The sequence below is a fragment of the Rhinolophus sinicus genome, chromosome 11 (assembly GCF_057876585.1).
Source record: "Rhinolophus sinicus isolate RSI-liver-muscle chromosome 11, RSI-T2T, whole genome shotgun sequence".
NCBI lineage: Eukaryota > Metazoa > Chordata > Mammalia > Chiroptera > Rhinolophidae > Rhinolophus > Rhinolophus sinicus.
This window is the reverse complement of record NC_142511.1, coordinates 18,691,726-18,717,471: the sequence shown is the minus strand read 5'-3', so window position 1 is coordinate 18,717,471 and position 25,746 is coordinate 18,691,726. Positions and strand designations below refer to the sequence as shown.

At 40.4% G+C, this 25,746-nt stretch overlaps 1 protein-coding gene and 1 non-coding gene across 6 annotated transcripts in view; one reads left to right on the top strand and one right to left on the bottom strand.

The window, feature by feature from the left end:
- HHAT (hedgehog acyltransferase) overlaps positions 1-25,746 on the top strand; it is a 259,911-nt gene that overhangs the window by 35,682 nt on the left and 198,483 nt on the right. For all 5 annotated transcript variants that reach the window (XM_088801657.1, XM_088801656.1, XM_074322217.2 and 2 more), the window contains one exon: positions 13,657-13,770. In XM_088801657.1, coding sequence (XP_088657783.1) covers positions 13,657-13,770 — 114 coding nt within the window. The remainder of the gene's footprint in view (positions 1-13,656; positions 13,771-25,746) is intronic.
- On the bottom strand, positions 1,135-1,248 carry LOC141569403 (U5 spliceosomal RNA). The gene has a single exon (XR_012493015.2). It is a non-coding gene; the product is annotated as a U5 spliceosomal RNA (small nuclear RNA).

Below are 25,746 nucleotides of genomic sequence, written 5' to 3'. Positions count from 1 at the left end.
GATTTCTGAGTAGGACTCTTCAAATGTCAACTCATTGCTTCTGGACTGTGGATTCCACACATGGGCACATTTAAGGTTAAGAACCATCCCTCGGAGGTAGATGAGTGAATTTATACATCATATCCTGAATAAGTGATCTAACAGGTAGGGCTCAGAGGAAGGAGCAGACATTGTTCCAGCCTAGAGCAAGTTGAACAGTGGCTTGGAGCTGAAATTTGGGAGAGACATGGGGAAGTGGGGAGGAGGGGAGACACCTCCTTCTCTTCCATTCCCTAGAAGTGGTGCATGTCTACATTCTTTTAACGCGTTAAGTACTGCGGGGTTTAAATCCCTCGTGAAGATTCTCGTGATCCGTATGCAACGTGTTAAAGGTTCTTACCTTTGCTAATCATGATGTGACAGTTGATAAGTCTCCGTGAAAAAGAAATTGGAGGCAGCTGTAGGGTGAGAGAGATAGTGTGGGGCCTTTGGGAGAGGGTGTGAATGGTGATTGGTGTCTTTGTGGCGAACTAACTGACTGATGCCACTTTCAGGATAACAGTAGCTGCTGAAAAGTTGGAGGTGTGTGAAGGTTAGTTAGCCATCAGAATCACCCCCCAGGTTTCATGAAAGCAAATCTCAGATAAATTCTATCCTACATGTAAATATTTAGTAGGCAAGCTATAGAAACCAGTTCACACCAACTTGTCCTGTGGCCTGAGGAAGTCCTTTCAGAAGGCAGTTTGTCGTCTTAGAAGCTTGTACCACTATCTTGAAAGGAAAGTTCCTTCCAAGGATATGACATTATCCAGAGGGGGTTCTCTATTTGAAATTCTCCAACCCTGTGGCTGAATACAGGACCTTTGGGTCAAGCCTCAGGGCTATCACTGAGAACATGTGTTTAAACATTTCTGGATTTTTGACCCCTAATCATTACAGAGGAAGGAGGGGAAATACCTTTTAAGTTGTAACATGAATCATACTAATTAGCAAGTTACCGATCTCATCATTGACAGCTCAATTGACATTCATTACACTGATATGCAGAAGAGTTATCTACAAGAGTTACTTGTAGATAACAACCTGGGCTGACTAAGGAAAACTATGCTAAAGTTTTTTTTTGAAAAAATGTCTTTTCTTATAATAATAGGACTCACCCTGCCAAAGCAATGCTCAAAAAATTGAGTAAAAACTCAGAAAAGTTTCTTTCCACAAAAATCTTTAGGAAAAGGCGAAAGATTTATGCGATTTGAAAAAAACCCAGAGTATATACTTTTGTAGCCAAACTCCCTCCTCTAAGAACTACAACTCCTAGTTCACTGATGGTTGCTCTTTATCCCTAAAATTTGTACAAGGAATTCTGTAAGTAAGCGTCTCATAGTTAGCAGTGTGGAGTTGAAAGAAATTCTTTTAAACTTGAAAGGATTGTACTCTGTGCAGGGTACTATGGGTATGCAAATTAGGTCTGAGTCATCACCCTTGTGATTCTGCGAATACCTTAGTATTCTCCGTGTGCCTTTGGAGCCACCATTAGGGACCTAAACAGAGGTCTGGCTGGCTGAGCTCTAAACCTCATCCTGGTCCAAGTACAGAAACTCTAGTTTTATCCGTTTTGTATATTGGGACTCCGAGTACAGTAGTTCCTTTTCTTTCCTTTCCCCTAACCACCAAGTCAAGATACAGAACCACAAAGAACTTCCTTTCACTAGTCACACCCACTCTCCTCTTCCTTCCCCTAACCCAGGGAAGCCACTGTTTTGTTTTACGTTTCATTATTTTGTTAATTTGGGAGCGTTATATAAATCATACAGTATGTAACCTTTTAGACTGCCCCCACCCCACCCCCACACTTAGCGTAATGCCCTGGAGATCCATCAAGTTGAGTATATCAGTAGTTTATTCCTTTTCATTGCGTCGCTAGTCCATGATATCGATGGACCACAGTTTAACCATTCAACCACTTGTTAAGGGACATTTTGGTTACTTCCAATTTTTTGGCTATTACAAATAAATCTGATATGAGTATTTGTGTACAGGTTTTGTGTGTGCATATGTTTTAACTTCTCAGGGATAAATGCCCAGGAGTGTCATTACTGGGTTGTATGAGGTCCCTAGCCAGTCTGTCTCCTTTTTTCCATCTTGCAGAGTCTTCTTAGGTTTGTCTTATAATTTACATCCAGGGTTTTTAGCTGTCCTTGGTGCAAGGGTTAGGGAGAAATGGGTTCATTATATCTTTCCTGGAACCAGAAGTCTCTGTGTTGAAGTATTTTAAAGTTAGTTTCAGACATCATAAACAAGATGTCATTTTAGTAACAAGCAAATAAGTTTTGCAGAGAGATGGCTGAGGCAGTGCACTGTGGGGATTGGGTGGTGGAGATGTGCCCTAAAGATGTGGTGAGCCCTGGTTCTTGTTCTTGTTTGTCTCTGTTCCCAGCCCTGGAGGCACCTCAGCTACCATGACGGCTGACCATCCTAAGGGAGACTGTGGGAGAGACTGTGTATAGAAAACCTATACTCTACTCCTTCTGTGTTTCTCCTTTACTCTGACACCACCATACTCACACACTTCTGGTACCAGTTATGTGGCAGGCTTTTTACACCAAGCAATTCTGCGACACGAGCTTGGTATCCTACCATTTAACTCAATTCTGACGCTATCTACCAGGAGATAGCATCAGATCCCACAGGTTAAGGGGTATGTCCTACAAGACCATTCCACCCCCTCCCGCCTTCAGATGCCAACTGCAAGTGCAGGTTGTTACTTGTGCTTCCGATTGATTGGTTATAAATGGGAGGTTCCCATAACTACTACCTTGTGTTCAATTTATTTGCAAGAGTGGCTCACAGAACTTGGGAAGATATTTTACTTACTGCGTACTGGTTTATTATAAAAGGATATGATAAAGGATACAGGTGGTTATCCGGATAAAAGAGATGCACAGGGCAAGATGTGGGGGGGAGCGTGGAGCGTCCATGCCCTCCCTGGGCCTGCCACTCTCCCAGCACTGCCACGTGTTTATCGTCCTGGAAGCTCTCTGAACCCCGTACTTTCGGGATTTTTATGGAGACTTCGTCACAGGCCTGATCAATCATTAACTCCATCTCCAGCTCCTCTCCCCTCTCAGAAGAATGGGGTGTGGGGCTGAACATTTTAAGCTTTTAGTCATGGCTTGGTCTTTATGGTGACAAGCCCCCACCCAAGAGCCCAACAAGAGTCTCCTCATTAGAACAAAAGAGACTGCTATCACCCAGGAATCTCCAAGGGATTTAGGAACTCTGTGTCAGGAACCAGGGTCAAAGGTGAAGTATTAGAACAAAAGATGCTCCTCATGCTCCTATCATGTAGGAAATTACGTGGGTGTTAGGAGTTCTGTGCCTGGCCCCCGAGGCAGAGACATATATTTTTATATCAGTATATGTATTTTCTATTATTTCACAGGGAGCTCTCGCTTTGAGAGTTTGGGGAGGTAGGTATTGGGCAAAGGGGACAAATTGTAAAGGTGCATGGGGGAATTCTTCCATATACTCTGCCCACTTTCCTGGTCTTTCATGCATTGTGTAAAATTTAAGGAGAAAGATGGTATCTGGGACTCGGAAGAGTTTCCATCCTCTTCTGCTGTACGTGCATGGATGGCAAAAATGTTCGTTTTTCCTTTTTCTCTCTTTTATCACTCTTCTCTTTCTTAATTGGCCTTCTGCCCCGGGGACCTTCAGCCTTTTGGGATTCCATGTGTAATTCCAGTTTTCTAGTGTTTGCCCACCACAGAGATGTAAGGTATTAACTAGTTTTCTTGAATGTGTGAAGACTTCCTAGGCAGCAAGCAAATTCTCTGAGTATGAGGGCCATGGCCCCCTAAGGGCTGGGAACCGTTTTTTCCTCCATGTTCCTGTGATCACACTGTCTTTTTGGTATTCTGGGGAGGTGACATTAATAGGATGTGTGATTTATTAGCATAGTTTGCAGCTGGGGAATCTCATGAGCTTGTGTAATTTGCTGTCTAGTCGTCCCATTCTATTCCATTTTTTTGGTCACCCTCCCTAACTTATTTATCAGCCATATTAAGTGTTATAGCTCATTTCTCCACATACCTTACAGAAGATGTGGTTGGTGTTTTTCTAGCTTAAGAACAGTGGGGAAAATATTATAGTTTTTGTGCCTTTGCCTTCATACTAGACTTTGGTAGTTTTAAAAATATGATTCATTCTTTGTTAGCTCTAGTAAGAAAGGGAGACATATGGAATAGACAAAGCAGGGAGACAGAATCTATACAAGTCTGATCAAGTATATGCATACGTCTGGCATAGTCTGGAGTAACTTCTAGGAAGTGACTTCTAGGTAGGTAGAGGTGTAACCAGAGGACCTTACTGAGTGTAGGTTGGCAGTTGGGTTGAAGAGATTCAAAGAATTTACCCATATCAGTTAGGTTCTCTTGATTTAATTAAGTCATCAAGAGGTTTTCTGTTTTCTTCTTCCGAAAAACATCTCCCTGCCCCCATTGTACCCTGGACCGATTTGCCAGGCTTAGATCATGAGGACCAATTAAAGAGACTGGGACAGTACACGGTAAAACAGTGAGTTTGTGCTAGTCCTGTTGGTGGCATTCCCACCCCGTGAGCATTTTCTTCACCTGGGCAGGATGGTCAAGACATTTCCTCGGGGACTGTTTACACACACACACACACACACACACACACACACACACACACACACACAAGTTTTGTTAATGAACATTTTATCTTTGAGGAAATTTTGGCTGGGGAAAGAGTGTTGTCTCTGGAAATTGTGAGCAGTGAAACAATGGAGTTCAAATTATTTTAGGACTTCTGTTGAAAGAAAAAGAAAACTCTTCCAGCAATTGTTAAATAAATCATTAGCCTGAGTTCACGAGAGAGCAGCACTGAATGTGTGCAGAATTCCTACAAATACGTCCTCCTTTTCTTTCTCCTTTGGCCCTTAAGGAGCTTGCTGCCTTTGAATGTGCAGGGAAACATTTCTGGGTTCAAGTATCTTATAAAGGTTTTTTCTGTTCACAGATAACTTTTGCTCAGTGTAATTAGGAATTATGTATGGTCTCAAAATAATATGTACATAATTCTATTTAGGAAATAACACAAAATGTCTAGTATGTTTTCTTTTTCTTTTTTTGGCAAAATTCTAGATGTGAGGGTAAAGAAAACAGGATATATATTCAGCTCTCCACTGTTTTCTCAATCTGAGGAGAAGAGAGGTATGGTCATGAAAAATACTGGTAGGTAAGGTAGATCATTTTCTATTTGGTTTTGACATACATAAATACCACGTTTCCCCAAAAATAAGACCTAGCTGGACAAACAGCTCTAATGCATCTTTTGGAGCAAAAATTAATACAAGACCCGGTCTTACATTATATTATATAAGACCCGATCTTATATTTTAGTAAAATAAGACTGGGTCTTGTATTAATTTTTGCTCCAAAAGATGCATTAAAGGTGATTGTTCAGCTAGGTCTTATTTTCGGGGAAACGGTAGATGCACTGGTAAAGGTGTTCTAATGCAAACACTCACTGCCTCCATTATCCAGTTCTAGAACATTCCTTGGACTGCCCTAGCTGGTGTTTTCCTCCATTTCATTTTCCTCCACTGAATAGACTTATTTCAGAGTAGTGTTCTTCAAAGTGAATTATTTTCATAACGCTTTTATTATAAAGCTAGAGGCAGATTTCAATCAGAAGAAAAATTTCCTCCCAAGTATGTTGATCAAGTTTCGTCGAGACAACAGAATTCTTTCCAGTTAGTTTAAGCTGAAGGGAATTTATTGCAGGGATTTAAGGAGATTTCAGAATAGTCAAAGGAATGGTAGGGACAAGGCACTAAGTAAGCTTCCAGGAGCAATTCCCAGAGTGACCTTGCAGAACTGGGGGCTGCTGCCCAGTTCCCAGCTTGAGAAATAGCAAAAACTGCCACACCAAGGGAGCTGCTGTACCTCTGGACTGACTGGAACCTGGAGTATCAGGGCTGCTGCGGAGCAACCTAAGGGCCCCTGCCACCATTCTTTCAGAAGAGTCTCACAGCCCATACTTCTTTATGTTCTTTCACCTTCAAAGTCTTTGTGTGTGTTCACCAGACTACGTCATATGCAGACATGCTAAGTGCAGGGAATTCTGGGAAATGTAGTGTTCTGCTTTCCAGCATCCACCATATAGGAAGTCATTCTGAAAGGGGGTTGTAGGAGTGTTGATTGACTCAATTGGCAATATCTGCCATTAAGAGCAGATATTTTATTTTGAGGAGAAGTTTAGGATTGTTGCTTTCCCATGGCATTTTAGATATTGGAGTTTTTCTGAATGCTGATGTTTCCCTTTTCTTAACTAGAGTCACTTTTTTTTTGGTCCACGGTTTCTAGAACCTTTCTCTTTTCCTTTCTTTTGACTAGGTTTGGGGATTCTTGAACAGCTCAGCTCTCCCAGTCTTTACCTATGAGTATTTCTACCTGTTTCAAGATGTGCAGCTTGAAAATCCCTGGATTTATGTGTTTGGGGCTATCAAAGTAAAATAAAGTTGTTTATATACATACTTGTATATTTACTTTTATTTATATATTTACTTTACAAATATGCACATAGTACTTCATAAGTAACAGGAACTGTTCCAAGTGTTTTCTCTATTTTAATTTATTTGTCTTATAATTAAATCACAAATAGTCCTCTATTATAATAGTATTCTATTTTGTCTATCTCTTTAGAGTGAGTAATTCATATACCAGAGAGTAGGCCTTGAATTGGTGAAGACAGTCTGCAGAGCAGATAATCCACTAGAAATAGTTTGTGAGTTTATGTTCTCTAACTGATTATAAAGGCATTCAAAGACAGGTACCAGGTTCTCTACTTTTTGGAGACTGTGCTTACACCAGATTCTTAAAAATGATGTGACCCCATTATAGAATCATTCAATTTATTCAGCAAGCTTTTATTGAGCATCTAGTATATATTGGTTTCTTGGAGGATACAATGCTGAACATATATGCAGTTCCTATCAGAAAGGAGCTCACAGTTTAGTGGAGAGGGAGCTCAGTAACCTACAATTAAAGCACAATGTGGCAAGTGGCCATGATAAAGATAACCATAGTGCATTGTGGGAGCACAGAGGAGGGACAGTCAGCCCAGACTGTAAATGGATGGATGAGGAAAGGCTTCCTGGGGAAGGGCTTGCCTGAGCTGAGACCTGAAAGGTAGGTCATCATTATAGTGATGTTTGAGGGACAGGTTTCTCCAAGTAGAGGGAGCAAAGGGTGGGACGTTCCAGCTGTGTAACACAGCACATTTGGGTGACTGTCAAAGCGGTCGGCACGGCTGTGTTGCAGGACTGGGGGAGAAGGTCAGGGAAGATGATGCAGGGCCAGATGGGAAAAGCTGCCTGAGTGTTGTAAGAAGGTTTCCCTGGAAAGCTAAGGGGAAAACAAGAAGGATGTTAAGTGGGGGAGTGGCATGATCAGGTGTGATCTTACATATTACTTGGGTGCTGTGAAGAGGGTACAGAATGGAGAGAACAAGCCTAAATATGTAGAGAATTGTCCCCAGGATTGAAGTAAGTCCCGCACAGAGTACAGGGAAGAAAACGATGTGTAGCTACTCCAGGTTTTCCCTGTATAACAAAGACTAACTGGTGGGCTACTGCTGAGACCCTTTCATGGCCTCCATCCTGCTGCTTCCTCTACAGCTGTGAACTGCAGGTCTGATAGCAAATTACCTAAAAATACCATCCATCTGTGTAATAACACAATGCTCCTGACCTACTCTCACTAGGAGATGACGGATGGGTCTAGGAGACTTGATAATCCTTTAGAACAGGGGCGGGCAAACTATGGCCTGTAGACCCGATCCGGCCCTCTACCTGTTTTTGTAAGTAAAGTTTTATTGGAACACACACACACACCCATTCGTTTGTGTATTGTCTGTGACTGCTTTTGGGCAACACCATCAGAGTTGTAGAGTTGCCACAGAGACTGTGTGGGCCATGAAGCTGATAATATTTACCATCTACCCTTTCTAAAAGTTTGCTAACCCTTGTTTCAGTAGGACTATATTAATAGCAATAAGCGGGATGCATTTGGAGGGACAAGTTCAATTTTTGATGCATTAGCTTTTCTAACTTTAGATTTTGGGCTTCATGAATTAATCCCTTTAGCTTTCGTGATCACATTTAAATCTAATTATATACAGGAGGACTGAGCAGCCCCAGGTCACATGACTGTAGGCGACAGAACTGGAACTCAAGCCTAGGTATCCTGAGTGTGAGCACAGTTTGGTTTGTGCCATATGCACTACACCACTGGCCACTTCGAGAATAAGGTCACCATCTCTGCATTGTGGTAGACAAAACTCAGGGTGAAAAAGAATCTGCTGGAACATGGCGGCCTTCCTTCAGGAACACCCATCATAATCACTTTCCTCTATGTTCTTGGTGTCCTTTTGTGGATATGAAAGCCCATGGATCTCCCAAATTAGTGATGTTAATTCCCTTAGTTAACTATGAGAATCTCCCCCATCCCCCCTCAAGGCCTCAGAGGAGTGTAGAAATGAATGTCAGATTTAACTCTGTTGAGTCAACAGAAGTAGTTGAACGTTCTAGTTAGACTATACTCTTCCTGAATGCTGAGGAATTTAATTTTGCAATTCTGAGGTTCTGAACCCTCCTCTAGTAAGTACTGAGCCCACATTGGCTGCCAAGGTCACTGTCAAGTTCTTTCAGTTCCTGATCGTGTTCACGGATGGTGATAAATTTGCTGATTGGAGCAGATTTCATCATTAATAACTACTGTGGCCTTTGTATTGATCTTAACAGAAAGATGAGTTCATACAAACTGAAAGAATTGTCGAATTAAAAAGATTCAGATGCAAAATCCTGCAGACTGATAGCATTAACTGGTCAGGGAGCACTTTATATACTAAGATATTCTCCAAATTCAATTTTTACCTGTTTATTTCCAGCTATTGCTGAAATTTGCCCCCAGGATGAGATTGGAATGTCAAAGCAGCAGATTTCTTAAAGTGTTTGCCCAAGATGCCAGGAGAAGTCAGGGCAGGGAGAGGTCTTGCCGAAGGAGCTCTGTGATGCCAGGAACTCCCTGTGGACAAAGGGTTGGTTTAGGAAAGCTTTGTTGTGCCTTAAAAACTCAAGTTTGCTATGGAAAATGGTGCAGCCACTATGGAAAACAGTTTGGTGTTTGCTCATGTAGAAATACCATATGACCCAACAATTCTACTCCTAGGTATATACCCAGAAGAATTGAAAATGGGTATTCAAACAAATACTTGTACATAGATGTTCATAGTATTATTCACAATAGCCAACAGGTGGAAAGAGCTCAAATGTCCATTACTGAATGAACAGATACATAAAAGGTAGTATATCACTACAATGGCATAGTATTCAACCATCAAAAGGAATGGCCTGCATGTTACAATGTGCATGAAACTCAGAAACATTATGCTAAGTAAAAGAAACCAAGATATATATTGTATGATTCAACTCATACTCGTATGAAATACTCAGAATAGGAAAATCCATAGAGACAGAGAGCAGACTGGTGGTTGTCAGAGGCTCGGGGAAGAGTGAGGAACAGGAAGTGACTGATTAATGGGTACAGGGTTTCCCTTTAGGGAGATGAAAATGTTTTGGAGCTAGAGGAAGTGGTTGCACAACACTGTGAGTATACTAAATGCTACTGAATTGACTTGAATATGGTTAATACCATGTTATGTGAATTTCACTGTAAACACAACAACAACAACAAAAACTCCTCAAAACTCAAGCTTTTTCAGAATCTCTGAGCTGTGGAGTTTTAGTTCTATTAAATCTTGACTACTCTCGCTTTGCACTTGGTTTTCAGAGTGCCCTGATTGCTGGTGGGGTGTCGATGTTGGTGCTGTGAGCGCCTCAAGTGTGATGGATACTTCTCGGTTTTCCCACAATGCCTCGTGTGGGACTCTGCTCCATGTAGGAAAAGAGGCAGTGAAGAACAGCCGGCCCGGTTCCTTTCTTTTGTTAAGAATAAGAAAAACTGTTTCACTAGGAATTTGGAGTCACTGTTTAAGCCCAGAACCATTGCTTCCTTCAGAGTTCACAGGATTGTCCGGTTGCAGATTGAATGCCTCAGAATGAATAACCAAGCTTGTTAATTTAGTCAATCCAGTAAATTCTTGAATGTAGATGCTCAGTGCTTTCCCGGGTGAACAGGACAATGGTTGCTGTTTGTGAACGTGAGGTGGTCAGCTTTAGTGTGTTCCCCTCCCGTCTGGGAATAGTGTGGGGTGGGCTGAGCTGCGAAGGACTCTCTGGGCTCAGGAACATTCAGCTGCGAGGAAGCGTAATTAGTGATGTGGACCTTCACGGCTCGAAATGTGGTCCTCAGGCAGCAGCAGTGCATCGCTGGGGAGCTCGATAGACGTAGAGAATCCCAGGCCCCATCCCACACTTCCTGGGTCCGACCCTGCATTTGAGCAAGATCTGTGCGCACACGGCAGTTTGAGAAGCTAGTGTGGAGGACTGGATGTGGATTACTTTTCCTTGGAGTTCTCTCCTTTCTCCACGGAGGAGCCTTCCTGGTTCTGTCTGGCTAGAATTCCCAGTTTATATCTGACTCCCCTACGAAACTGAAGAAGAGGTTTCTAATTGACTTGGAACTGGAGAGTCATGAAAGGAAATTGGGGAAGGGGTAGAATATGAAAGTGTTGTTCTTGATTTGAGAATTTTAACATTTGTCTTGAAACATGTGACCGAGCTCAGAGTCTGGAAAGCTTTTGCTTATAGAAGCGGGCAAGTCAACCTTTTTTTTACCCAAATCATTAACCACAAGTTTTTGGCCATCTTGTTCTATTCATTGGGTCAGCTTTTCTGTCTGGTTATTTCCCTTAGGTAAATATTTTAAATGGAGAAGGACAGACATAATAGAAAGTTTTTGTTTCCCTTAAATGGATATTTTCTAAAAGAATTGGTGATGAAAGACTGTATAATTTTTGTTGATTTTCCCAGCACAGGGGTTTCAGTAGTCCTGTGCCTTCTGGTAGAACATTAAGATTTTTTTTTTTTTTCGGTTTCTTCTATTTTACGAGATATTATATCACTTTCCCTAAAAAAAGAAAAAAAACTTGGAAAAGTTTTGAGGCATAGGTAAGCCTAGGGTTATAAATTCTAAATGGAATTCTGATTGTTCAAAAACATTTATATATTAAAAACAGCTAAAATATTGGCATTGTTTTTGAGGGGAGTACTACAAAAATTCTGTCTTGGTTTTTCATGTCTTTTTCCCTGTATCTCGGTTATAAAAGTGGAATTTCACTAGCATGGCCTGATCACATGACCTATCAGCTGGTTTGCCTTTATTCAGTTAATTAATTGAGTCTCCATTAACTTGCAATGTTTGAGATGGGAAGTGCGATCTGGCTCAGGGATCAAGAGCCACGTGAAAGGTTGGTGTTCTGTGTTCTGCAGCTGGGCATGTCCTGGGCCCTGATGCAGTCATCTCAAAATGGGAGGAATTGGAGCGGAACCATGATTTTCCTGGGGATGGGGGCCCTAGGAGCAGGTTGTATGTGTACCAGTGTGTATCAGGATCTTGGGTATGGGGAGCATGCGTTACTTGAGAATGCACAGTACTGTATTTCTTTCTTTCAAAAATGGATTTTTTTTTTTTTCAAACAAGTAGCACAGTGCAAAGCGTGATACAATCTTGGGTAGCTAACCGAGGATGGGAGCATGTGGGACTAGCGGTTAGTGGCAAGTAACAATATTTAGTATGTACGGCGTGCCAGGCACTGTTTTAAACTTCCGAGATCTATATATATAATCTCACTTATATCTCACAAAACCCTGGAAGATCTGTAATGTTACACGAGTGGACAGAACAGGAGGGTGAGGCATCTCCCTTAAGGTCATCACAGCCTCTGTGTGGGTAGACCTGGGATTAAACCAAGCTGAGCCTGTAACCTTAGCTGCTAGGTTTGCTACCTCTGCATTCATAATCTGATATGAATCAAGATCAATTTTATCTATATTTTACCTTCTGGAAAAAAAGGAGTTTTATAATATGTGTAACTGGTATGAAATTGCCATTCAATCCCCAGGTGCAAAAAAAAAAAGAAAAAAAAAAGGAAGAAAGAGAAAGGTCACATATTTTCCTTTAAATCCAATTAAATTTGGCTCAGAGTTCCTCTTGCAGAGACTGGTGAGTTGTTCAGTATCAAAAGTCACTGGGGGATTCCTTCCCCACCCACACAATTTGGCTAGAAAATTCTAAGGGCCTCATTTCCACTCCATCATGGTGGTATCAAGATGCTCATTGGCTAAGCCTGCATTGCCCACTTGAGAGTGGCCAATCACTGTGTTTTTTCCTTCCATGCTCAGCCTGGCTGCCATGTTCTCCCTGGGGCTCCAGAGGCTAAGGCTTTAAGGTGTTAGCCCCCAGGCGTCCACATGTTCTATCTTTCCAGAGCTTCCCCTTCCCTTTCTAGGCAGCTGCATAGACCCAGAGCCGGGAACAGATACAGACATAGGTGCTAATAGACACAGCTTCCTGAGGGGAAGAGAAGTGTACCGTCCATTCTTTTCATTATAATCTTCTAGGGAAATAGTTAATTTCTCTAGCAGATTATCTTCCTGCTTGTAAATGGCAGCAAGATTTTACAAGATTTAATATAATTTTATTAAGTGTCCAATTTACATTTCTCATGTTAGGTGAAAACATCTAGATGACTAAACTGAGTTAACCTCAGTTCATTGCTTGTACTGTCCATGTGATGCTGGGTAAATGAATTGAATTCTTTAGCTCCCTGACTCATCTTTTATAAAATAAGGATAATAGTAGTTTCTATCCCACAGATGGTCCTGGTGGATCAGCTTTAACAAAGACACTTGCTTAGAGAATGGCATTGAGACCAGCCAAGCTGGCGGGGAGAGTGCGGGTGGGTGGGGGTAGTAGTGGGGTAAAGGCTGGCGTGTGTAAATGCCATTTTATGAGTATACAAGGTCTGACAATTAAGTTTGTGAACTTGTTGCAACGATGTTGCTAACCTTTTTTGATATCAGAGGGATTATTCATTATGAATTTGTACCAACCGGACAAACACTTCACCAAGTTTACTATTTGGAAGTGCTGAAAAGGCTGCATGGAAAAGTTAGACGACCTGAACTTTTTGCCAACAATTCATGTCTCTTGCATCATGACTATGCATCAGCTTACACAGCACTGTCTGTGAGGGAATTTTAGCCAGTAAACAAATAACTGGATTGGAACACCCTGCCTACTCACCTGATCTGGCCCCCAGTGACTTCTTTCTTTAACCGAAGATAAAGGAAATATTGAAGACATTTTGATGACATTCAGGACATCAAGGGTAATACAATGATAGCTCTGATGGCCATTCCAGAAAGAGTTCCAAAATTGCTTTGAATGGTGGACTAGGTGCTGGTGTCAGTGCATAGCTTCCCAAGGGGAGTACTTGGAAGGTGACCGTAGTGATATTCAGCAATGAGGTGTGTAGCACTTTTTCTAGGATGAGTTCGTGAACTTAATTGTCTGACCTTGTAGAGTTTGGACTCCCATTGACCTTCTTTGTAGTTGTTTTATTAACTGCAGTTTGTATTCTGCCTCAGACATGTACTGAAATCCCTCTGTTAAATTCCTTTTTTGGACTATTTAGGACCGGACCGACTTTGAGTGGAGCTTCTGGATGGAGTGGGGGAAGCAGCGGCTGGTGTGGCTTCTCCTTGGGCACCTGGCTGTCTCTCAAACGGCCAACCAGATCGCAAGGAAGGTACGCTTATGTGCATCATTTCCTTTTAAGCCTTTTTTTCCTTCGCTGTTTGTGAAGAGAGTCCTGAGGTAGGAATCAATAGACATGGGTATTAGTCTCGGAAACCTGGAAAAGATGAGAAAGAAAGATCATTAAGCCATTTAAGATAAAGATTTTATACATTCTTATCCTACACTTACTTCCTCCAAGTTATTTTTCAAACCAATGAATATAGAGGTTTTAAAGTAAAACTCACTTCAGATGGTGTTCTTTAAGATTATTTCTAATCAAATGATCTTATAAAAAAATGCCTGTTGTTGAGAATCTATGTGATTTCATTACAAGTTAAAAAGAAAGTAAAGTGAATGATTTTATAAAGAAGTGGGAATAATTTTTTTTTTGAGTCCGTATCACGTAGAGCTTTATTTTTGCTTAGGTAACAGGTTGAACTTTATTCTATGGTAATGGGATGCGATTGACAGATTCTGAAACAGGAATAAGTGATTAGAGATATCGTTTAGGAAGATTATTATAACAGGATAGATAGGTTTTTTTTTAAGTTTGTAACTTCTGAATGTGACATAATGGAATAGATCACAAGTCCCACGCTTACAATTCCTAATTATAATTCCTATTATATACCCTATTTCTGAACATCTTGTGTTTTCTTCAGCTGCTCTGATTACTCCTTTATTCAGAACTACTTATTGATGATATACCATGTTCTAGGCATGTGCGTAGGGCATGAAAAATGAATGACATATCACTATTAGCTTAAACAAGGTTACAGTCTATTTGAGACTTGAAAGTAAATAATTTTAATAAAGCGTTAAAAAATCTATTTTTAAAATGTCATTGTTTCCCAAGGTTCCATTTTTCTATTCTCCTAGTTACGTATTTCCTGTCTACTTATTTATTAGCCTTTTCTATCAGTAGGGTTGAATATATACACACACGTGCTGCCACTGGTTTAATAGTATAACTGCATTCCTCAGACTGGATAACATGTATCCATCATTATTGTATCATGTAGAGTATTTTCACTGCCCTAAAAATCCTCTGTGCTCTGCTTAGTCATCCTTCACTCCTCCCCTACCCTTGGCTTGCACTCATGATCTTTTTACTGTCGCCATACATAAGCCTTTTCCAGAATGCCATATAGTTGCAACTTCATTCCTTTCTAAGGCCAAACTATTACATTGTATGTGTACACTATAATTTGTTATGCATTCATTAGTTGAAGGACATATGGGTTGTTTCCACTTTGTGGTTATTAAATAATGCTGATATGAATGTTTTATGTATATGTTTATATGTGGACATATGTTTTTATTTCTTGAGGGTATTGTCCTAGGAGTGGAATTACTGGGCCATATGGTGATTCTATGAACATCCACTAACCTGTTTTCTACAGTGGCTGCACCATGTACATTCTCACCAGCAATGGACCAGAGCTGTACTTTTTCTACATCCTTGCCGACGCTTGATCTTTTTTAGTTGTTTTATTATGATCAGCCTAGTGCGTGTGAAGTGTGTATCATTGTGGTTTTGATTTGCATTTCTCTAATGACTAATGATGTTGAGCATCTTTTCATGTGCTTGTTGGTCATTTGTATATATTCTTTGGAGAAATGTTTATTCAAATCCACTGTCCATTTTTCTTTTAATTGGGTTTGTTTGTCTTGTTGAATAGTAAGAGTTCTCACTATATTCTGGATCTGATATTTGATTTGAAAATATTTTCTCATATTTTTTAGGTTGTCTTTTCCCTTTTTTTTAATTACTTTCAGGTGTACAAAACAATGTAATAGTTAGACATTTATCATTTATATCCCTCACAAAGTGATCACCCCCCTCCCTGTCTACTACCCCTCTGACATTGCATATAGCCATTACATTTCCACTGTCTCTATTGCTAATTCTGTTCTCCAAGGAGGTGGGAATAATTTTGATGTCAAGTCATTTATACGGCAGTAACTGTTGCAGATCAGAATTCCAGTAGTATTTCACCCCTGCCTTAGCTGGATTAGACAGCAAGAGATTCTTCAAAGTGGATGTTTGAAAAGCACGTGAGGCTGACTTAAGACCCTCTTCTATGTGTTTAGCTACCAAGGGACCTGAGATATTCAGGAGGGTCTTTCTCTTTCTGTAGGGTTGGGGCCAGGCTTTGTCTAGTGTTCTCAGATACCTGCTTCTTGCCTCTGTAGATTCCTATTCCAACAGTAATGAGTCTGTGCTTGGAAATCTACCCAGTAAAAAAAACACAAAAAAACACACAGCCAAAAACTAACTCGCAAATCAAGCCAGGAAAAATGTTGGATTCATAGAGGTTCATGGCCGTAGAGAAACGGAAGGGACAGAAGTGGCAGGAGCCTTTGGGAAGCATAGACCAGAATGTGAGACTGAGAAAACAGGGTGACATGTGGTTAGAGATGGGCACTGAACTAGAGCTACTTTTTAGCTCTTTCCTGAAAATGGGTACTTTCTGGGCTGGCTTCTCATCCTAGAATATAAGAAACTCCAACAGCACACTAACTATCTTTGTTTTAAATATGATATTAATTAGTGTTTTGTACTAAAATTTCCATCTTCTAAAGTAGCAAAAACTAAAATATTAGATGCTCTCAGATCTGAATATATTTTAGCATTTCATATGTCTTTTTTCAGTTTTGTTGAGTTATAACTGACATACAGCACTGTATAAGTTTAATGTGTACAGCATAATGACTTGACTTACGTATATGGCCAAGTGGTTACCACAGTAAGTTTAGTTAACACCCGTCATCTCATGTGTGTGTTATGTGCTGTTGGGTCGGTGACTGTATGAATGAGTGACATCCAGTGTCCTGTCCTCACAGCCCTGTTCACCCCTGGAGACTCGAGCCTATGGCTTCTTTCATAGTCAGTCCATCTCCTATTTGGTCTTCCCCTTTTCCTGCTGCTTTCCCCAGCATTATTATATTATTAATGCTGTTTTCCCCAGCATTATTATATTTTCCAAAGAACCTGCCTTCTCATGATGTGCCCAAAGTAGGATGGCCTCAGTTTTGTCACTTTTGCCTCCAGCGATGTTTCAGGCTTAATTTGCTCTGGGACCCACTTGTTCATCTTTCTGGTGGCCCAGGGCAAGCACAGAGCTCTCCTCCAACACCATATTACAAATGAATCCATCTCATATAAATGAATCATCTCATATAGATGCAAGAAAAAAAAAAGATTAAAAAATGTTTATTTTCCTTGTGATGAGAACTTTTAGGATCTATTCTCTTAGCAACTTTTAAATATACCATACAGCAGTGTTAATGATAGTTATCATGTTGTACATGATAGCTCCAGTATTTATTTGTCTTATAACTGGAAGTTTGTACCTTTTGACCACCTTCATCCAATTTCATATAACTTTCTGAGCAAACCTACTAATAAATAACACATTTTTTTTTGTATTCCTAAACTAGTAATGAATATATCTACTTCAGCCTTCATTAATGAGTTTCTTTTCTTCCACACATTTGTTTGGTGGTTTTTTAATTTATTTTTATTTTTTAAGACTTCAAAATTTCTAGAAATTTTACATTTTCATTTTTAACACAAAGTTTCTCTGCCCATAGGTAAATGACTTGCTATCCCAGGTCTCAGTTTTCCCATCTGTAGAATGAATGGCTTAATACGTTCTTTTCTACCTCTGTGAAGGGAAAATGAAATAGTTTGAGGAAGATCTGTGAAACACATCCAGGACCACTACTACTGCTGTGGATGAGGGCCAGTCATAGGGTAATGGAAGAGGGCGAGATGCACTGGGTCCTGGGCTTTCTCTCCTATTAGCTTTCTAACCTTAGGAAAGCTTTTCACCACTGAATCCTAACTCATCATTTTCTGTGTAGTAGGGTTGATGAGACACTATTTTCCCCACTTAAATACAGTGAGCTTCATTTGTTTAAAAAATCATTAAAAAGTAAAGGATGAAACATGGAAAAGTTAGGACAAAGAAAAAGCACAAAAGAAATGGCAGAGATAAATTATGCAAATATATTAGTAATCACAATCAAGATGAATGGACCCAGTTCTCCCCCTCCCTCTCAAAAGATTTTTCAGGCTGGATAAAAGAAAAACAAACAGAAATAAAGGAAAATAAACAAAGAAATAAAACAGAGTCCAGAGATGTTCTTCTTAGCAAGATATACTTAAAACAGAAGTTTCAGCGTAAAAGGATGGGAAAAGATGTCCCAGATAAATATAAGACTCTTCTCTTCGCCCGCCCACCCAAGTACTGGTGCAGTTTTATTAACAGCAGGCAAGAAGCATTATTAGTGACAAAGAGGGTATTGTTTAATGGCAAAGAGTTAATTTTATTGGGAAAACAATTTTAAGTTTGTTTGCTTCAAAAATATATAAAGCAAAAGTTGATCAGTACCATAAAGATAAAGAAATAAATCGATGATTGTAGGGAGAGATTTTAACATAATTTCATCACTAATTGATACATAGAAAAAACCAGTAAGGAGCAATACAGTTAATAAGCTTGGTATAAGAAACATGTAAATTATTCCCTCTAACAACTCTAGAATTTACATTCTTTTAAAGAACACATAGAATATTTATAAAAATTGACCACATACTTGACCATAAAGTAATTTTCAACAGATTTTAAAGGATGTGTTTCATATAGGTTACGTTCTCCAAGGTAACTGCAGTGCAGTTAAGTTGGAAACCCATGACAAGATGATCTGAAAACTCTAATTCATTTAGAAATTTAAAAAGAAAACATACTTTTAAATAATTCATAGGTCAAAAAAGAGATCATACTGGAAATCAGAAAATAGTTAGAAATGAATGAAAAATATATTACATATCAAAACTTGTAGAGTGTGGCTAGAGTGGTACTTAATTGGAGACCATAACCCTACATACTCATATTAAAAAAGAAGAAAGCCTGACAATTAATGAGCTAAGCACACAACTTAAGAAGTTATAAAAGGATAGCAGAAAAAAAGAAACAAAAAAGGAAGGAAAGAACAAAAATAAGAGCAGACATTAATGAACTAATCAATGGTAAGATTGGTGAAGGGGGAAAAAAAAAGAAAATGCACAAATACCCAATATTAGGTATAGAGAAGCAGATGAAAAAAATATAGTAGGAAAACATTTTGTACAGCTTTATGCCAATAATTTTGAAAACTTTGGCAAAGCAGACAAATTTCTAGAAAATACAACTTACCAAAACAGACTCATGAAGAAAAAGAAGGACCGACTAGTACTATAACCATGAAAAGCAACTGAATCAGTAGTTAAAAATCTATTTGTAAAGAAAACACTAGCCTAACAACACCATGACTTCTGCCAAACATGCAAGGCATAAGGTATTTAAATTTTCCCCAGATTTTTTCAGGAAAGAGAAAAAGGGGGAACATTCATTTCATGAAGATAGCATAAAATGGATACCAAAGTCGGATATGCTCTACCAGATATTATGACTTATATAAAGATATAATAATTAGGACATTGTTATAGTGGCACCAGCATAGACAACTAGATTAATGGAAATGCCTGTACATAGAAGGAAACTTGATTCGTGACAGAACTGGCATTTCAGACTGTGTGGAAAAGATGAGCTAGTCAATAAACAGTGCTGACACAATTGTTTAGTCATATTAAAAAGAAATGAGTTGAGTAATTACCTCATGCCCTACACAATCATTTTCATGGTGAATTAATAAGGACTTAAAATGAAACACTAAAGTATAAAACTTTTAGAAAGGATGATATAGGAGAATATCTCTTGATATGAGGGCAGAGAAAGATTTCTTAAACAAGACACACAGAATACAAATTGTAAAGGAAAAATTGATGCATTTACATTCAAACTAAGAGCTTACCCACCTAGCCCCCACGAGAATGTGAAATGTGTAATAGATGAACTCTGTGTTGTTGGCTGGATGCTCTTCCCTCTTTCCAAACTTCCTCCATTTTCAGCTGTTATTGAACACCTCCCAGAAATCTACCTGGATTAGGACATATCCCTCCATTTAATTCGCCTGTAACTTTGAGTTAAGGCCCTTTCCATTTTAGGAGGCAGTATTCGGAGTGGCTCGAAGCACTTGGATGCACCCACGTTTGCTGCTCTGAAGCTGGGCAGCCATAAGCCAGTTAATTAATGTCTTTGAGTCTGTTTTCTCACTTGTGTAATCGTGATGATAGTGCTTGCTTCTCGGGGTAGTCCAATGGTCCGGTCTGATGTATTTTAAGGTTACACTCACATGTGGGTCCGATGTATTTTAAGGTTACGTTCACATGTGATGAAAGCCAAGTAAGTGCTGGCTGCTGCAGTCATCTGCTGGCGTTTAACGTGTGCTGAGCCTGTGGTCTGCTCGTGTCCCTGGGAGTGGTCCCCTCCGCGGTGTTCAAGAAAGGAGATTCCCAAGCCTTGGAGGACAGAGGCTTTCTGTTGCATTATACCAACATTCCTCTCAGGATTGTCTTTCTCTGACCCTGTTTCAAGTGTGTACTGGGTCCTGGGGGAAGGGGTTGGGAAACAGGGGCCCTTCCTTTGGGGAGTTGCGTGAGAAGTTACCTAGGGAACCAGATGCTGAGCTCAGTCCTGGACCTGATGTGGTGGTGGGTTGGGTGCCTGAGGTAAGGAGTGGGCCACATCTGCCTTGGGGTGTCCGGAAAGGCTTCCCAGGAGCTGCAGCTTGAAGGAAGTAGAGTTTGTTTGCTTATTTCAGCTTCCTGCATCTCATTATCAGGCATGGGTTGACAGGTGGACCTGTCTTTTTATCTGCAGAGTCCATGTTACCTCAAGTCAGTAGGAGCTGTCTTAGCATTCTTCTTGGAATGAGGCAGAGTTCACACTGAATCGTGTGTGTGTGTGTGTGTGTGTGTGTGTGTGTGTGTCTCCCATCGCCTTTGGACCACAGGTTTGATTTGTGCGACAGCTGGTGGGCAGGGTTCCGGCTGTGGCTGGGGGCACAGTGCTCTCTTTGTCTGAGTCTGCTTGGCCCTGATATAAGTATGAACCACAGCTTTGGCGCCATTAGCTCCGTGCTTTCACCACCTGGACTAGGAATTCCAGATGGCCTAAATTCGGGTGGGTGTTTTGGTACTTGGGGTGGAAGATTTTTGCTGGCATTCTTTTGTTTCCCCATCTTTGGAGGCATCGTGAACTGTGGACAGTGCTGTGCACGGCCAGGTGTTAGCAATTCTTGCTCTTAAAATCCTGAAGCCCTGAAGGATGCTCCCATCTCCATCTAATACAGAATCTCAGCTCTTCCTTTGTAAGCCCCGCCCCCTCCCAGACAGAGGCAGGTTATTTTCAAAAGTGTGATTTTTTTCCCCCCTTCCTTCTTACCTTTCTTCCTTCTTCCCTCCCTCCATCCCTCCCTTCCTCATCCCTCCTTCCTTCCCTCCTTTCTTTCTTTCTGCCATGACAAGTAATAAAACTTTCCACTGAGCTCCTTGGCCGAGGTTGAATGCCTTTTCTCTGGGCAGGGCTCTCTCTCTGGGTTTTGGTGAGACTGCGTCAGGGGCTAGTGCCCTTGGAGGGGAGGCTGAGTAACAGCTCTGAGCTTTGGCTGTGGGTTTGTTATGATTGGATTGTCTGTTGGGTGGGTCAGACAGTTGCCTCCTTTCTTGAACATGCCTGTGGCCTCCTTGCCACCTGAGACATTGTGTTCTCTGCCCTCAGAACTACAACTAACCCTATGTGAACGTTGTGAGAAGGCTGGCCTGGTGTGGGGGCTGAGGGTGGGAGCTGTTGCAGAGCAGAGTTTTCACTGTACCTCTGGCTGGCAGAACCCACAACCAGCGGAGCTTATCAGCTATAGGACTGAAAAGCAAGGTCCCACGGTGTTGGCTGAGATGAATAAACTAACCTCTGGAGGACCGTGGTGAATAGGCTCTACCTTCCAGCATATTACTGAAACCACACACCTCATCAGAATTTCATGCACTAATGGTTTTCCTGGAACTCGACCCTTCCACCTCCATCAGTGCATATCTAGGGAGGGATGAAGTCTGCTTTGTAGGGACCCACTGGCCTTTGCTCCCAGGAAAAGCAGGCTAGAATACAGGTGTTTGGACTCTGGAATGGTTTTGTTTTTTTCCCCTGTTTGTCTAGGGAGATCTTTGTTTGGATCTATTTTTTAGTAACACTTGCAATTGATTATGTAGTATGTAATGAATTATGCCTTGCATAAGGATTATTGATTGACTCCTTTTATTTGTTTCTCAAACAATACCCTCACTGAGTGGTTTTGGGCAGATGTACAAAAAGAATTAATACACAGCTAATGAGGGAAACCACTCAGAACATCCTATTGTCACTCCGTGCCCGGCATAGAACAAGGTAAAGTAGAAGAGAAGGAGAGATGGTGTGAGAGGGGGAATTGTCAGCCAGCTCTTCCTGCGGCTGGGTCCTGACTCCCTATGAAGAAGATTGAAGAATGTAGATTTACAAAAGAAAGGAAGGCAAGGCCATGGTCTTTTTTCAGGGGTGCTGAGTTCAGCCTTGGAAATGTGCCAGCTCAGTTGGTTTGTCTCTGGGAAGACTTCACTGGGGGTGATGGCAGCAGGTTCAATCATAGGGGTTCGCTTTCATCGTTTGGTGGCTGTGCCCTAGCAATTGTGAACTATTTGATATTTCCCCCAACACAAAAGACCCCTGTGAGTGGAAAACAGGCAGTAGGCAGTGAGATGTGAAACGGGTCCCTTCTACTTCATCTGCATTGGCAAAGCAGGCTTCGTTTATAAGGGGTTAAGTGGTACAAATCAAGACTTTGGAAAACATCAGGTTTTCACATTAGTGGACTAAAAATCCCAAAATTTTAGTCCTAATTTTTTGTTAGTTCTTAGTCATAACTATCAGATTAAATCCCAAGATTTGGGGAAGCATATCCATTTGTCCACCCATCCATCCTTCCCTCCCTCCCATATTTATGAAACACTTGCTATATGCTAGGTATCATGTCAAATTCTGGGCTTACATTATTGTACTATGAACAAGACGGTATTATCCTGCTAAGTAGAGTCAGTACCCGCCCCACATTTTAAGAAATGGTTCAGTGTAAACAGGGAGCAGTGGGAACAGAGGGCAAGTTTGCCTACCTCATGCAGTCTGGGACAGTAAGCTCTGTCCCATCAGAAAGGCCATATATTCCTGGTCTAGCTTTTTATCTACTGCCACAAGAATAGAGTATACCTTTTTCTTATTGTTTGTTAGGCTTTTAAAAAGTCTCTCCTCTTCCCCTGCCTTCCTTTTTTTGTCTTCTTTTAGAAACTGAAGAGCCTGAAATAAAGAGAGTTAACAGGGTCAGGATAGTTCTGATGGGCTGGCATTGGGTGTCCCAGCAGAGTTCACTCAACCTGTCCTATTCTCAAGCTTCAGGTTGCTCACACTTTGATATCCTTTAAAGAGCGCTGTGCATGCAAATTAAAGCCTCTGTGAGACCCCACTGCATACCTACCACAATGGCTCAGCGGAAATAGAGAAACACCACCAAATGCTGGGGAAGATGGGGATGAACTGGATCACTCACACAGTGCTGGTGGGACTGTAAGGTCGCCACTCTGGAAAACTGTTTGGTAGTAGCTTATAGAACTAAACGTGTAACTGTCATGCAACCTAGCAAGTGCATGCTTGGGAATTTATCCCAGAGAAATGAAAACTTATTTTTACACAAAACCTGTATGTATGTTCATATCAGTTTTATTCATAATAGCCCAAAACTGGTTAAACTGTGGTACGTCCACATCATGAAATATTACACAGCAATGAAATGGAGTAAAGCTTTGACACCTGCAGAAACTTGAATGAATCTCCAAGGAATTATGCTGAGTGAAAAAAGTGAATCCCAAAGGTTACATACTGTAACCTTTGAAATGAGGCATGGATGGTTATTCATGCTACATCCGGATTTTAGTGGTGTTTTGGCGATGGGATTCCAGTTGCATTTTTATAGACAAAGTATGAAAATCACTATTTTAGTGGAGCTCTAATTTATATATATATATTTTTTTATAGCTTATTCTGTTGCATTGTTCCTTCTTTTCATCACCTGTATGGTGTAAAGTTGCCTTTACCCACTGGAGAGAATGAGGGGGTGATAGGAGGGTTAGTAGAGAATAGGAGGTTAATGCGAGAGCATTTTCTGTCATGTCTTAGAGAGAATGTACTATTTGGCACGAGGAAGACAATGGGGGATGAGACTATGGGACAAGCTTGTGTACCCCCAAGGTAGCTTTTGTGCACAGTTAAATTCATCAGAGACTCTATCAAGCAGATGGGGCTTGCACAGCACTAACTAGTTCCTGAATGTTCGTCCAACTTTTTAAGTTGAAGCAGCTTAAGTCTGTTGTTAAATTCCCAGAAAACAGGCTTTTCCCAAATGGATCAAAGAGCACTTAATAAAAATGTGACTGTGTATGTCTATGTACGTAGCATGGGAAAGAATTCCAAGTGGTAAATGCTGTAGGTCATGTTGAAAAAGAACCTTTTTTTGTTTCATTTGTTATAACTACTTCTTAAAATAGTCCTTGGTGACTTTGTTCCTTATAATTATACTCTGCCCAGAGGTGAGTGTTTGGGGGAAAGTTTGAAGCAAATTTATGTGGCTGTTTTCTGTTGGTCATAGGATGCAAAAATAGTAAAAATGAACTGTAGACTTCTCTGGTTTTCTTGGAACTTAAAAGTCACCTGATGTAGTCGCTCATTTAAAATGTCCTCTCTTGAGCCAGAGTATAAGTTTCGGAAAATTTGTACTTTGGCAATATTTTGGAAGAGTTAGCATCTAAGGATGGGGTTTACAATTGGCAGTCCACATCTGCCTTTCCTTTAAAAAAATCTTATTTTTACAAGAAGACCTAAATTCAAACAGAGCCCACTTTTCAACTAGGTGTGTTCTTGAAAACCATCTTTTGAAATGCATGCTGAAAAGACACACCATATTTCCTTACAGGAATAACAACTAGTATTTCTAGTGTCTTTCCTATGTATGCAGACAATTTTGTGAGCATTTTACCTGCATTTACTTAATCCTCACAACAACCTCCTGAGGTAGATTATCCTGGTATTATCTTAATTTTATATATGAAAAAACTGAGGCACCGAGAGATTGAGTAACTCGACCAGGATCACACAGCGAGTTAATGGGGACACTAGGATTCACAGAGGCATTTGGACTTCAAAGCCGAGTAATTAAGCCACTGTGCTATGTTGCCTCTCAAACAATGTTAAAACATTATTGTAGTTTTTAAGTAAGGATTTTCCAGCCAGGTATGACCAAGAGTGTATCATAAAAGCAAAGACATGTTAATTTATCTATTTAGTTATTCACTGTCAATCACTATCAGATGTGGTAATTAAACAGAAAGGTATTCTCTGATTCTCCTAAAATAGGGGTCTAAATGTTTCAATGAGATTGACTATGCAAAGTCCTCAGGATCATATAGAGCAGATAAGGTACACTTTTTCTGTGACATACTGTGTTTCCCAAATATAAGACCTAGCCGTACAATCAGCTTTAACACGTCTTTTGGAGCAAAAATTAATTTAAGACCCGGTCTTATATTAAGACCGGGTTTTATAATACCTGATTATATTATATTATGTTATATTTATTATATAAGACCTGCTCTTATATTATAGTAAAATAAGACTGGGTCTTATGTTAATTTTTGCTCCAAAAGACGCATTAGAGATGATTGTCCGGCTAGGTCTTATTTTTGGGAAAACAGTAAATTTTACTGTAAACAATATGTCAATAAAATAAAAATGTAATTAGATATTTAATTCTAAATCTCTGGTTTAGACTTTAGAAAGCCTTTTGTGGTTTGCATGGCCCAGTTTTTTCAATAAGACTCCTGAGAAGTGTGCACCCATGCTTCCTTTCACCTTCTTTTTTGCAGGATAGTGTATGCAGGGGGTAGTGTTCCAGGTTGGCAGTGATTCCAGCTGTCTTCTGGCTTCCATAGTGTCTCTTGAAAAGTCAGCTAAATATCCTATTG